The sequence below is a fragment of the Balaenoptera ricei genome, chromosome 11, assembly GCF_028023285.1.
Source record: "Balaenoptera ricei isolate mBalRic1 chromosome 11, mBalRic1.hap2, whole genome shotgun sequence".
Taxonomy (NCBI): Eukaryota; Metazoa; Chordata; class Mammalia; order Artiodactyla; family Balaenopteridae; genus Balaenoptera; species Balaenoptera ricei.
The window spans coordinates 33,616,222-33,628,456 of NC_082649.1; the positions used below are offsets into that span (position 1 = coordinate 33,616,222).

At 53.5% G+C, this 12,235-nt stretch overlaps 1 protein-coding gene across 1 annotated transcript; it reads right to left on the reverse strand.

Moving 5' to 3' along the window:
• Positions 1–6,463: 6,463 nt before the first annotated feature.
• CIMIP3 (ciliary microtubule inner protein 3) lies at positions 6,464–11,931 on the reverse strand. The gene is made up of 3 exons (XM_059940565.1): positions 11,795–11,931; positions 11,684–11,732; positions 6,464–6,793 (listed from the first exon to the last, which is right to left on the reverse strand). The coding sequence occupies exons 1-3, from the start codon at positions 11,929–11,931 to the stop codon at positions 6,464–6,466; spliced, it is 516 nt and encodes a 171-aa protein (XP_059796548.1).
• Between the last annotated feature and the right edge of the window lie 304 nt (positions 11,932–12,235).

A 12,235-nucleotide genomic window follows, 5' to 3' on the forward strand; every position in this document is an offset into this window, starting at 1 on the left:
AATATCTTTCTCTGACCCCTAGTGGGATGCTCTCCGGCCATAGAATTTAAAGCTTGTTCTTTTCTGGAGTCAACATTTAAGTGCACTTAAGCTGGATGCTACTGGGAAAGCTCAGAGCCAGCACTCGCTCTGTCCTGACCCTTCCCTGTTTCCCTCCCTCCTCTGCTATGCGGACCACCCCATCTTTATTTAAATAAAAAGCAAATTAGAACCCTCAGAGGCAGTTTGGGGATGGAGGCACCAGGAAGATGGTGGCTTCTATGCAATTTTGTGAGAAGAGTATCAGGCTCTTGATCTTAGGAGCATTTCCTGAGAACTGGACAGAAGGAGGACCAGGGCCTGGAGAAGGTCAGCTCAGAGAGATGGCCCAGCTCTGTAGAGGAAGGGCAGTCACAGCCTTCCGGCCATCAGGGCTCAGTCCTCTGTATCCGTGAGCTGTGACCACTGGCTGGGCAGAGGGAGGAGCCCGGAGTGATGGGGTCAGTGTGCCTAGATACTCCTCAGCTCCAGCAGCTCTTCCTCAAGTGGACACCCCCTTCCAACAGCTCAGGGCACAGAGGAACCACTGGAAGCAGGACCCTGGACACCTGGAAAGGGATCTCCCTCTTTGACCAAGGTGCTCCGGATGGAATGCGACAAAGCTCCCTGAGAACTAGAGGAGCCTGGGAGGGCTGCTTCTCTGGCCCTGTCTTATGTGGCATCTGCCAGGTAGAACTGGAGGTGCGGGTGGGGGCTACGTGCTCTGGGCAGGGTCTGCCTTCTCAGACCTGGTCTTCCCCCAGGAGCAGTTCTCTTCCTTTCCATCATAGAAACCACTGGGTGGCCTCCTTTCCAGTTTTACCACTCTTTTTGCCCATTATCCTCAGAAAGTTCATCTAAAGGGCCCAGAGCTAAGAATGCTCCTTAGAAGACCAGAGAGAGAGAGAAAGACTGAGACAAGAGTGACATTAATACTGTTGTCCCTGTCACTGTTGTGTACATGCCACCTGTGACGAGAAGGAAACCACCAAATGTTAACAGGCTCATTTCTGAGTCATGGGATCATTTTTTATTTGTATTTTTTTTTTTTTAATTTCTTTTTATTTATTTATTTATTTATTTAGGCTGCTCCGGGTCTTAGTTGCAGCACACGGAATCTTCATTGCGGCACGTGGACTCTTAGTTGCGGCGGCACGCATGTGGGATCTAGTTTCCCCGACAAGGGATTGAACCCAGGCCCCCTGCATTGGGAGCGTGGAGTCTCACCCACTGGACCACCAGGGAAGTCTCACCAGTGATTTTTTAATCTTTGCTTTTTCAAAAAAAAATCTGTATTTTTAAAAGTGGTTCATAATGAATATATGTTGCTCACATAACCAGAGGATAGTTATTTTTGAAAAAAGAATCAAATGGGACTGTTTTACTTCTCTTCTACCTAAAGTGATCAATTTATGGTGCATTGCGGGGGGAGGGGAGGGCTTGGATCTGCCTACTATGATGAAGTTTTCCAGAACATGTTTTTTTTGGGGGGGGTGGCTTGGGGGCAGGAGGGCTCCTCCACTGAACTTGCTTGGAGCCCAGGCTGGAATCTGTGTCCTTGAAGAGTCGTCTCAGGCCCAGGGTTTGAAACGAAGAGGTCAAGGAGGAGATGGAAGCTCATCTTTCCATCTCTCCTTTCCAAACCTCCCCTATGAGGTTTCCTCCTCATTCTTTATGTGTGAGCACAAAAGCCACCTCCTCTGTGAAGCCTTCTGAATCTCTGCAGAATTCATCTTTCCTGCCTCAGCACACTAACATCTTGCTTATGTGTTATATTAGTTTTCTATGTCACATAACAAATTACCACAAAGTCAGCAGCTTCAAAATATGTACCTATATTACCTCATAGTTTCTGAGGACCAGGAGTCCAAGCCTGGCTCATCAGGGTCCTCTGTCCAGGATCTCACAAAGCTGGAATCAAGGTGTTGTCTGGGCTATGTTTTCACCTGAAGGCTTGACTGGGGAAGAATCCACTCCCACCTCATTCAGGTCCTTGGTGGAATTCATTCCCTGTGGCTCTAGGACTGAGGGCCCTGGCTTCCTGCTAGATATTGTCTGGAGGGCACTCTCAGGTCCTAGAGGCTGCCTAAAGTTTCTAGAAGCTGCCCACATTTCCTTGTTACATGGGCTCCTCAACACAGATGCTTATTTTGTCAAGCCAGCGAGGGGAATCGCCCTCTAATCTGCTAAAATGGAATTTTATATAATGGAACCTAATCAAGGGAGTGACACCCATCACCTTTGCCATATTCTGTGGAGTAGAAGCAAGTCACAGAGGGAGGGGATTGTACAAAGGCAGGAACAACAGGAGGTGGAAACCATTGGACGTCACCTTAGGGTCTATGACAGTCACACTTCTACGATAACATAGACACAACACTCATTTCTTTCTGGAATTATAAGCAGCTGTTTATTGCCAGCCTGCCCTCAGGAATCCAGCAAGTTCCCCGGGTAGAGACTACTGTCTTACTCATTTCTCAAAACCTCCCAGCACCTAGTACCACGGATTCCACATGGTTGTGTGCTGGTTATTCGGTTTGCCCCTCCCCACTCCTTCTCCACCTTTCTGGGTCTGCTCTGAGCCTCAGGAGGCTGACCCCTGTGGACTGGATCACCTGGGCTCCCCAGCCCTCTGGCTTCAGTCTGGATTCGTCCATTGAGAAGCACTGGAAGGAGATTGGAGGATGGAAAGAGACAGAAGCTGGGTATCTGTTCCCCTCCTTCCCTGTTGGGTCACAGTTTGGGCCCCAGTTGTCTTCTCTGACCTTCAGCTACAGCTCCTGCCAGAACCCTCTCCAAGCTCCTGTGACAAAACCCCCTCCCTCTACCCCTCAGGCTTAGGGGTAAGAAGGGCCTCCTTCTGTTGCCACCCTCTGGGCATACCACCAGTCCCTTAATTGTGCCCGCTTCTCTGCGAATAGCCCCCTCATTAAACTCTCCCCAGTTACCTTTTTGAGATAACATTTGACTGACAGGGGCTTGAGCTCAATAAAACATTACTGAATGAATGAATGTATGCATGATTAAAGAAAGGATTAAAGAGAGCTAACGTAGGATGGAGCTATTAGGTGTAAGACACCATGCTAAGCTCGATGAATAGGCTCATGACAGCCCTGTGGGGTGGGTGTTGTTATTTCCACGGGAGACAAGAGAAATCAGAGGCAGAAAAATCACATTCTGAGGTTCACGAACATTTTAAGTGGTGGTACCAAAGTTTTTCCACCTCATCATCTTGCTTTTAGCCTAAGTTTTTAAATCTCTGGGGAAAGCCTGAATGGAGCTAGAGGACCCTGTAAGCCCCTTAGTCCAGCACCTGCCCCTGTGGCCCCTCTGCCTGAGCAATCCCATCGACAGGGAGCTCACTCCCATTGGGTGTGGGGCGCCATCCCGGACTCCAGCCCAGGATGGGAATGGAATCCCACAGCTTCCCAACCCCAGATCTCGGTGGGTTTAGCAGTCCTGCTCTCCATCCTTCCCCCAAAGACATGGAGGATTGGGATCCACAGCGAGGCATCCAGGAAGAGGTGAATACACAAGAGGGGCACAAAGGGGCAGAACGGACAGCTCATGCGGAGGCCCCGTGAGAGAGGTCTGTGGCCTCCCCTGGCTGCTCTGTCCACAGGACTCCTTCCCGGGACAGATGTCATACCAGAGTCAGAGGATCCACCGGGCTGAATGATGCCAAGGAAAGGGAGCAGGTGGGGCAGGGGCACAGAGGCGGAAGCCGTGCCCAGAAGGGATGGAAGGGGTGGCAATCCCAGGCCAGACTGACCCCCTCCAAGGCTGCCCGTCTGCCCACTAGCCACCTCCACAGAAACACAACAGAGCCCTGAGCACAGGTTCTTGGCCTCCTGGGACTATCCCACCCAGACCGACCTGGGACCTGGGCCGGCTTCTCTGAAGGTTTCCAGGAAGCGTCCGTGGAGGCTGCTCTACCAAGGTGAACCTCAAGGCGGCGACCTTCTCCAGGAGAGAGGAGGAGGCGTCAGCTGGGGGGGCGACCTTCTCCAGGAGAGAGGAGGAGGCGTCAGCTGGGGGAGTGAAGATGCTGGCCCCGCCCCCGCCCAGCGAGGCTGTCGGGTCTGGGAGGGCAGAGGTGATTCTTGTTCAGCTTTGTAGCCCAAGGACCCAGCCCGCACTAGGTGTTCACCCAGTGTCTGTTGGATGATTGATAGGAGGTATGACTTTTGGTTGTATGTAGACTGAAAACTTGCATGTTATCTCTGCCTCTTTTCAAAAGCGCCCTGAAATGGCAATACATTTCTAAAAGCTATCAATACAAATCCACAGAGACCAAGAAAAAGAAGACAGTAGATGAGAGGTTCTAATAAAATTTTGGACAAGAGAAGGCAGATTGACAAGCGGTGTCTTACCAGAGTGCGGACTTCCCCATTCTCCAGTGGCTGCCCCAACCCCAGGTCAGACCGGCCTGTGACAGCTGGTAAGTTGAAAGCCGAGTGCTGTCAAACAGCAGGAGGGGGCTTCCCTCCCTGGTGGCGCAGGGGTTGAGAATCTGCCTGCTAATGCAGGGGACACGGGTTCGAGCCCTGGTCTGGGAAGATCCCACGTGCCGCGGAGCAACTGGGCCCGTGAGCCACAAACTACTGAGCCTGCGCAACAAGAGAGGCCGCGACAGTGATAGGCCCGCGCACCGCGATGAAGAGTGGCCCCCGCTCTCCGCAGCTGGAGAAAGCCCTCGCACAGAAACAAAGACCCAACACAGTCAAAAATAAAAAAATAAAATAAAAAAGAGCAGGAGGATGTGGAGCCTGGCCCAGACACAAAGCCTATTTCTGCCGCAGGGCTCCGCGGGCTCCGCGAGGTGGGCGCAGAAGGTGCCCTGGGGGCTGGGGTGCAGGACAGGTGGGGCGGAAATAGGAGGACGGGTGGGAAGCTTGTGTCAGGAGAGACTGGCTTCCTGGATGCCCTCCTCAAGGCAGCGGAACTGACATCTCCAGGCGTCTATCCCCTCCTGACCCTGGTGGAAGATTATTCTGGAGTTTTGAACTGGAGAGGCCCTAGCCTCTAGGTCCAGCTCAGGAAGAGAGAAGAGCCGCTCTGGAAACCGGGACGTTAAGGGAAAGTCTGCTTATGAAAAGTGAGACACCCCCCGCCCCCCCACCCCCACCGCAAGCTCCTTCTCACACTGGTTCCTTGCAGGCAGGAGAGACTTGGTACAGATGCCGAATGGCCTGCTTCCAGCCTAGGATCACCAGGCATTCGAGGAAAGCTTCTACCTTGAAAGACAGCCTACCTCAACCTGGAAGAACCTGGATTCTTCGCTGTTAGGTGATATTTAGGAGGCCCTCTCGTCCTTTCTCTCCACTTACCATCTTCTTTTTAGAGAAGGGTATCCAGGGAAGCCTGGCCAAGCACTGGCTGCTGGTCTGGGTCCTCAACATCCTGTCCCTTCATCCCACACCAGCCCCAGCCTCTTGTGCTCTAGAAGGATGCTCCACTGAATACGCCACTCTACCTAGAATGAGGTGTGATTCCTAGAAATGAAACCAGTTGGATTCACCCAGTGGTGAATTTAACCACTGGCTCTCTGGAAAAAAAAGAAACCCCAGTTTATAGGTGTTTGCTGGTTTCCGTGGTGTAAATACTTCCACCACGGCTGATTTCAAGCTACCAGCAGGAAGTCACTGGTTGAGGAGTTGGGAGATGTCCACAGTCAGCTGTCACAGGCCGGTCTGAGCTGGTGCCAGCAGGCCATTGGATCCAGGCCTGGGTGGCAGTGACCAGAACTCAGTCAGGCCATGAGTCAAGTGCCCTCTGCCTTCATCCCCCTTCTCCATGAACCAGGGCCCATGAGCCTAACTAACCTCAGCGTCAGTTCTGCTGGACCAGAGGTAAGACTTGAGATGGGAAATCCATCCCTCGCCAACAAACTACAAGTCAGAAGAGGCGGTTTTATGTAAAACTAGGGCTAGAGAGGAGGCCCCCTGGAGACCAGGTTCGCTCCCTACAGGACTTCCCCATTCTCCAGTGGCTGCTCCAACCCCAGGTCACGGTCAGTTGATGTATCTCTTTCTTGTTGTTGGATGGCTTGCCAAGCCTGGGTCACTGGGAGGGTATGGCCAGTATGGACTTTGCTTGGGACTCAGGCTCTGGAGGGGAATTGGGGTTACTCTTGGGGTGAGGTGATGAGAATCAAGTCTTTCCAAGTCTTCAGGCACCTCTGGACATAACGTTGCTTACAACACCCCTGTGACCTCAGTCTACCCACCCACGGCCACCCATTCAGATGCCAGGGAAAGGAAGGACAAACTTTAATTGCTGCTGAGAAGTGAGACCTCCCTTTGCCATTGTTGACAGCGGGCAGGGCACAGCCGTCCTAGCCCAGGCACTTTCTGCTCCTCCAGGAGGGAGCAGCCCTTCCCCTCTGGGACCCGGGATCATGGGGGTGAGGGTGCAGGGTAGGGGGCTTCTGACTGGCATAGGCCTACGAGCACCACGAGACCAGGTTGGCAGGAGGCACGTCGAAGCGCTTGCGGGTGTGGTCGGTGTCCCGGCGGTACAGGTAGCCGCAGGTAGGCTTCTGCAAGGTGTAGAAGGGGTTCAGGGTGTTGGAGTACTGGGAGGTGTAGAAATTGAGCCTGAACTTGTCCGGGTTCTGCCCCCTGGGGTCCACCACCACTGGCACATAGGCCGCCGCCAGAGTCTGCGCATGGTCCTGCTTCCACGACCGGGACAGGGGACAGGGTGGAGGCTTCACCTTTTTGCCTGATGGCGTCTTTGGCCCATGGCTGGGTACTGAGGGTTTCTGTGAGTCCTGGGAGGAAGGAAAGAAGGGGAGAGCTGGCGTATCGGACACCGGGACTTTGACCGCGAGGGTCAGAGGCAGGAGGGAGGGGACAGGGGCACTGGTCAGAAGCCCACAGAGCCGCCCTGGAGCTCTGCTGGCCCTGGAGCCACTCCCCCAGGCTACAAATCTCAGGGGAACCCATCCTCTCTCTGCTGAGGCCCCAGGGAACTGGGAGGGAATCCCTAGCTGCAGAGCTACTAGAAGTTGAACCCCTGCCTTCTTACCAAAGAAACCCCCTATACCCAAGTCGTACTGTACATTCTTTTGCATTTAATTTACAAACTATTTGCCCAACTCAAACTTGCCCAGGGCTTTTCTCCAAGGCAGTCTCTGCTCCCATAGTTTCCTACCCAGCAGTATATGTGCCCTCAGCTTTGCACTTCAAAATTCTCCCCATCCTTCCAAGCCAGCAGCCCTCATGACACCTCCAGGGAGCCTCAGATGCTGCAGTCTCTGCCCCCATCTCACCCTCCTCTGTGCCTTCAGGCCCTCCTCTTGGGATGTGGTCCTTTGCTGGGCTGGGACTAGGGTGAAGCAAGGGTGTATGTTTTAAGGAGGTACTCACACTCACACTCGTGCAAGGGCATGGTGAGTGCTTCCTTACAATATGTTGCGCCCTAGGTGCTGTGCTTGCCTCATCTTAATCCCAAATTGTGGTCCTTCCGGGCTCTTGCTAATGTCCCAACAGCCTGTAAACTGCTCCTAGCGGTCAGGACCACATCCTATTCACCTGTGTCCCTGGGGCTTAACCCAGTGCTGGCACAGAGCCAAGCTGGAGAGAGGGAGGGGTGCACGAGCCATCAGCAGCCTTCCCAGACTCATCCAGGCTCAGCCTTGGGACACAGGATTACAAGCAGAGGGGCAAGCACCGGAAATGAGGTATGACAGTGATAATCAACGCTCGTTTTTCACTACCATTTATGAGCACGGTGCCAAACTCTTTAAGCGGATTTTCTCTGTGAATCCTCACATTAACCCTTTAAGGAAGGTATACTATTAGCCCCATTTATAATTGAGAAAACTGAAGTAAGGAGGTTATTCCCATGTTTCGGGTCACGTGGCTGGTAAGGAGCCAGGCTGCGATGGGAACCCAGGCCTGGCTGACCCCAGGGACCACACCCTGTACTCCACAGGGTGTACTGCCATATCCACAGCACTGTGGGGCAGGGCCTGCCGATTCCTTTCTGTCCTCATTCTGTCACCTTGCTGAGCCCTTGCCAGGGGTGCTGGGTGGCAGGTGAGCAGTCAAGGCGGCCCCTCCCCAGCCCTCAGGCTCGCTGGTGAGAGAGGGCAGCCCAATGCCTCAGTTTGGCAAGGACACTCTGGGGTTTTGAAGGCTGGATTTTGGTTCTGGGTCTGTGGACCCTGCACAGACAGGATGACACACCGCGAGTGTGAGGTTTATTCTATGAATTATCTCTTAGTGCAGCTGAGGATGTGACATCGGTTGCTCCGTCCTTTCGTGCAAAACTATTCCTGAGCTCCTCTTGTAAACCAGGCTCTGGGTGTGGAAGTAACAAAGACACTGCACATATGAACACAAATATGAAGCCCTGGGGAGCAGGGTTCCTAGGTCTCGGCACCATTGACACTTTGGGCTGGATAAATCTTTGCTGTGGGGTTGTCCTTCAATGAAGTATGCTTAGCATCAGCTCTGGCCTCTACCCACTAGATGCCAGTAGCCCCCCCCTCCCAATTGTGACAGCCAAGAATGTCTCTCGCATTGCCAGTGTCTCCTGAGGGCAGTGAGAATCACTGCTATAGAGTCCATGACAATTTCTTTATCCTCAGTGTTGAGGCTGACGGCCTGGCCCTGCAGAATTTTCCTTTCCTGGGCCACAGAAGTGGCTTGGGTTTTTTCCATGTTAAGCATGATTCTGGGGACTTCCCTGGTGGCGCAGTGGTTAAGAATCCACCTGCCAATGCAGGGGACATGGGTTCGAGCCCTGATCCAGGAAGATCTCACATGTCGTGGAGCAACTAAGCCCCTGCGCCACAACTACTGAAGCCTGCATGCCCTAGAGCCCATACTCCGAAGCAAAGAGAAGCCACCGCAATGAGAACCCCATGCACCGGAATGAAGGGTAGCTCCCGCTCGCCACAACTAGGGAAAGCCCGCGTGCAGCAACAAGGACCCAACACAGCCCCCACCCAAAAAATAAAGCATGATTCTGAGGTTCTGGTCCTCCTGACACCACGGGAAGGCTCATCCTGTGGCCATAGTGGTGAAGGAACTGCAGAGGCCCCACCTCCTACCAGCCCCTGCTCCCCAGCAGTCTTGGCCACCTGGACCCTGCACCTCAGGCTCGGGAGCTGGTGTGAGGGGTGACAGAGGCATGTGCTTTCAGAAGAGTTGGTCGGGGGAGATCTTCCTACAGGGGGAAGGGCAATGCTCTTTGCTAACAGGATTGAGAATCTACCAAGTGCTAACCACTCAGCTTTGCAAAAACCCCGAAGAGCCGTTTTGAGATGTTACTCCCATCTTCCAAATGCAGAAACTGAGGCTCAGAGGAAACTAAGCTTTGCCTAAGTTCACATGGTTAGTGAGTGGCGTGTAAGAACCTTGAAGAAGTCGCACGACTAGTGACCAGTTAGTGCAGGAACCAGGATTTGAATCCTCCCCTCCCTCTCCACCCCAGCCCAGGCCCTGGGTCTCCCGTCAGTTATGCCCCAGCTGCTGCTGCTGCCCCTACGCTTGGGACCCTGGTTAGGGGGACCCAGGACCCCAGGACATCCAGGGACGAGACCCACACAGAAACTGGGGCAGAGGGACAGCCCCGGGGAAGGGGAGAGGGAGGAGGTAGAGAGAAGGGAGGAGGTAGAGAGAAAGGAGGAGGAGGGGGAGTGGAATAGGAGGTGGATGGGGGGAAGAGGAGGAGGAGGAGGTGGATGGGGAGGAGGAGGAGGGGGAAGGGGAGGGGCAGGAGGAGGAGGAGGAGGAGGAGGAGGAGGAGGAGGCCCAGGCAGTCCCAGCCTTGCCCTGCCCCTTCTGGGGGCCCAGCCAGGCTCCAGGCGACTAAGCTCAGAGGGCTGAGAACACCCCATCTGGCCAGCTCTGGAGGGAGGGTGGGGCCGACTGCATATTTTCCAGGTTAGCATCTGGTTTCATTTAACCAACTCCTCCCCTCTCAAGAGGTCCTCCCTGTCAAATGCACAGCGTGTGTGTGTGTGTGTGTGTGTGTGTGTGTGTGTGACTTTAGAGAAATGGTTCACAACTGGGTGTATTCCCCCCTCCCAGGGGACATTTGGCAATGCCGGCAGACATTTTTGGTGGTCACTACTGGGGGGTGCTACTGGTGTCTAGAGGCCAGGACACTGCTAAACATCCCACACTGCACAGGTCAGCACACAGCCACACATCCCCACCCCCGCCCCCGCAAAGAATGATTGGCTCACAGGGTCAATAGTGCCAAGGTTGAGAAAACTGGTTTAGAGGTTGAAGGAAGATCCCCATCTCCCCTATCTGCTTCCTGCAGCCTTAAGCCTCCCATTCCTCCTGTTCTATGGGGGATGGGGGTGGGGCAATGAAGCTTAAAGGGCAAGGAGAGGGTCCCACCAGCCCCTTCCCTCCCTTCTGAATCTCACTACCCTGTTTCAATTGGGTTTTGAGTTAGAGCCAAAAGAAGGAATCTGACCCCCTCCCTCTATGACTTCCATCAAGGCCTTTTAGATATACAATGTATACGTTTTCCCCTTATACCAGGATGTAGAATGGGGAAGAGACAGACTCAAGCGTGGCACTTTCTGAGTAGGGCAAGAAGACCTCATTGTGATATGTATGTCCTCCCAAATACTTCAGGCCCCCTGCCCATCTGCTGGCCTAGCCCATGCCTGACACTCCACTATTAGTACCTCGCTTTTTCACGGAGGGCCTGTGCCCTGTGAAAATGCAAATAGCATTGGGTGAGGCAGCTGGCGAAGGCTCCCAGGGCACCTGGTACTGGAAATGTGCCTGGCCTTTGGAGTTTGAAGGCTGAGCTCAGGACCGGACTCTGCCCTTACAGGTCAGGCATCCTTGGGCAAGTCGCTGAACCTCTTTGAGCTTTACTTGCCTCATCTGCAAAATGGGGCTAATAAGGCTATCTACTGCACCAGCTTGTGGTGGGGGGGGGGTGATGAGTCACGGGAGCTGTAAAAGCAAATGGTAATTATCATCAGCCTCGTCCAGCTCCTACACCGAGGTGTCGACACACTCCCCTGAACCTTTATGAGCACATATTTGCCCGCGGTGGGGACAAGGGGGACTTTGAAGGGAGTCAATGGGAAGACCTAGCGGGGACCTCAGCTCCCTCAGGAGGCCGTGTAGCAGGACGGCCTGGAATTTAAATTCCAGCTCCACCACCCACTGGGTACCTGCTCGTCTGTGAATTTTTTTTTTTTTTTTTTGGCCACACCGCACGACGTGCAGGATCTTAGTTCCCCAATCAGGGATCGAATCCGTTCCCCCTGCAGTGGAAGCATGGAGTCTTAACCACTGGACCACCAGGGCATTCCCCCTGGTAATTTATAATACGCTGTGTCTGTTTTCCCATCTATGAAGTGGGAATAACAAGAGAATCTATCTCATAGGGTTACCATGAGTTAATGAGATATTCTTGGCGAGGTACATAGACCTCTTCAGCACTCAGTAAACGTTTGCCAGCATTATTACTTGTCACAAGTTTGCCTAGGAGGTGGGGCCATGCAAACTAACAGTCCAGGAAGCCTCTCGGGGAAGTGAAGGGGCAGGAACCAGAGGAATTGATGGTGGCCCACTTCCTGCCTGCCTCCCCCGCCTCCCGGGAGACAATGACAGCTCCACAGTTGGGGAACAAGAGTCAGGCAGCGTCACCGGCACCTAAGCCTTTTGTAAGAGGCCTTCAGCTCCCAGCACAGGCGGGCCTGGCTGGGGCCTTCATGTTCCTTTCTGCCAGTCAAACTTCTTGTGACCTTGGGCTTCCCTGATCCAACACTGTGATGTCATCCTACCTGGGACATCCTTGACCAGGGCCTTCCTTGGTGATGAGATGGAACTTCTGGTGGCCAGGGGCTCCAGAGGTTTTCAGGGACTCTTGGGAGGGTACTGGGATGCCAAGGTAGGGAGAACTGTATGGGGCTGGGGGCATTGTGACACCTCTTTGACAACACAATTCCTTCTATCTTCCTAAGGAGATACAGGGGCAGGGCTGAGGGCTGAAGTTTCAAGGTCTGGATGGGTCTTACAACCTTGATACTGACTCACTCTGCACTTCCTTCTTCCCACAATTCCCAGGACCTTTGAGCTGTGGGTAGTGGGGTGAGTGGAGAGAGGAGGAAAGCATCCTAGTTATTCAGGTGCCTCCAGCAGTCCTAATACTCCTCCAGGCACCCTCATGTTTCTCGTGATTTCACGAGAGATCACTGGCAGGGAATAAATGTACCCAGCCAACT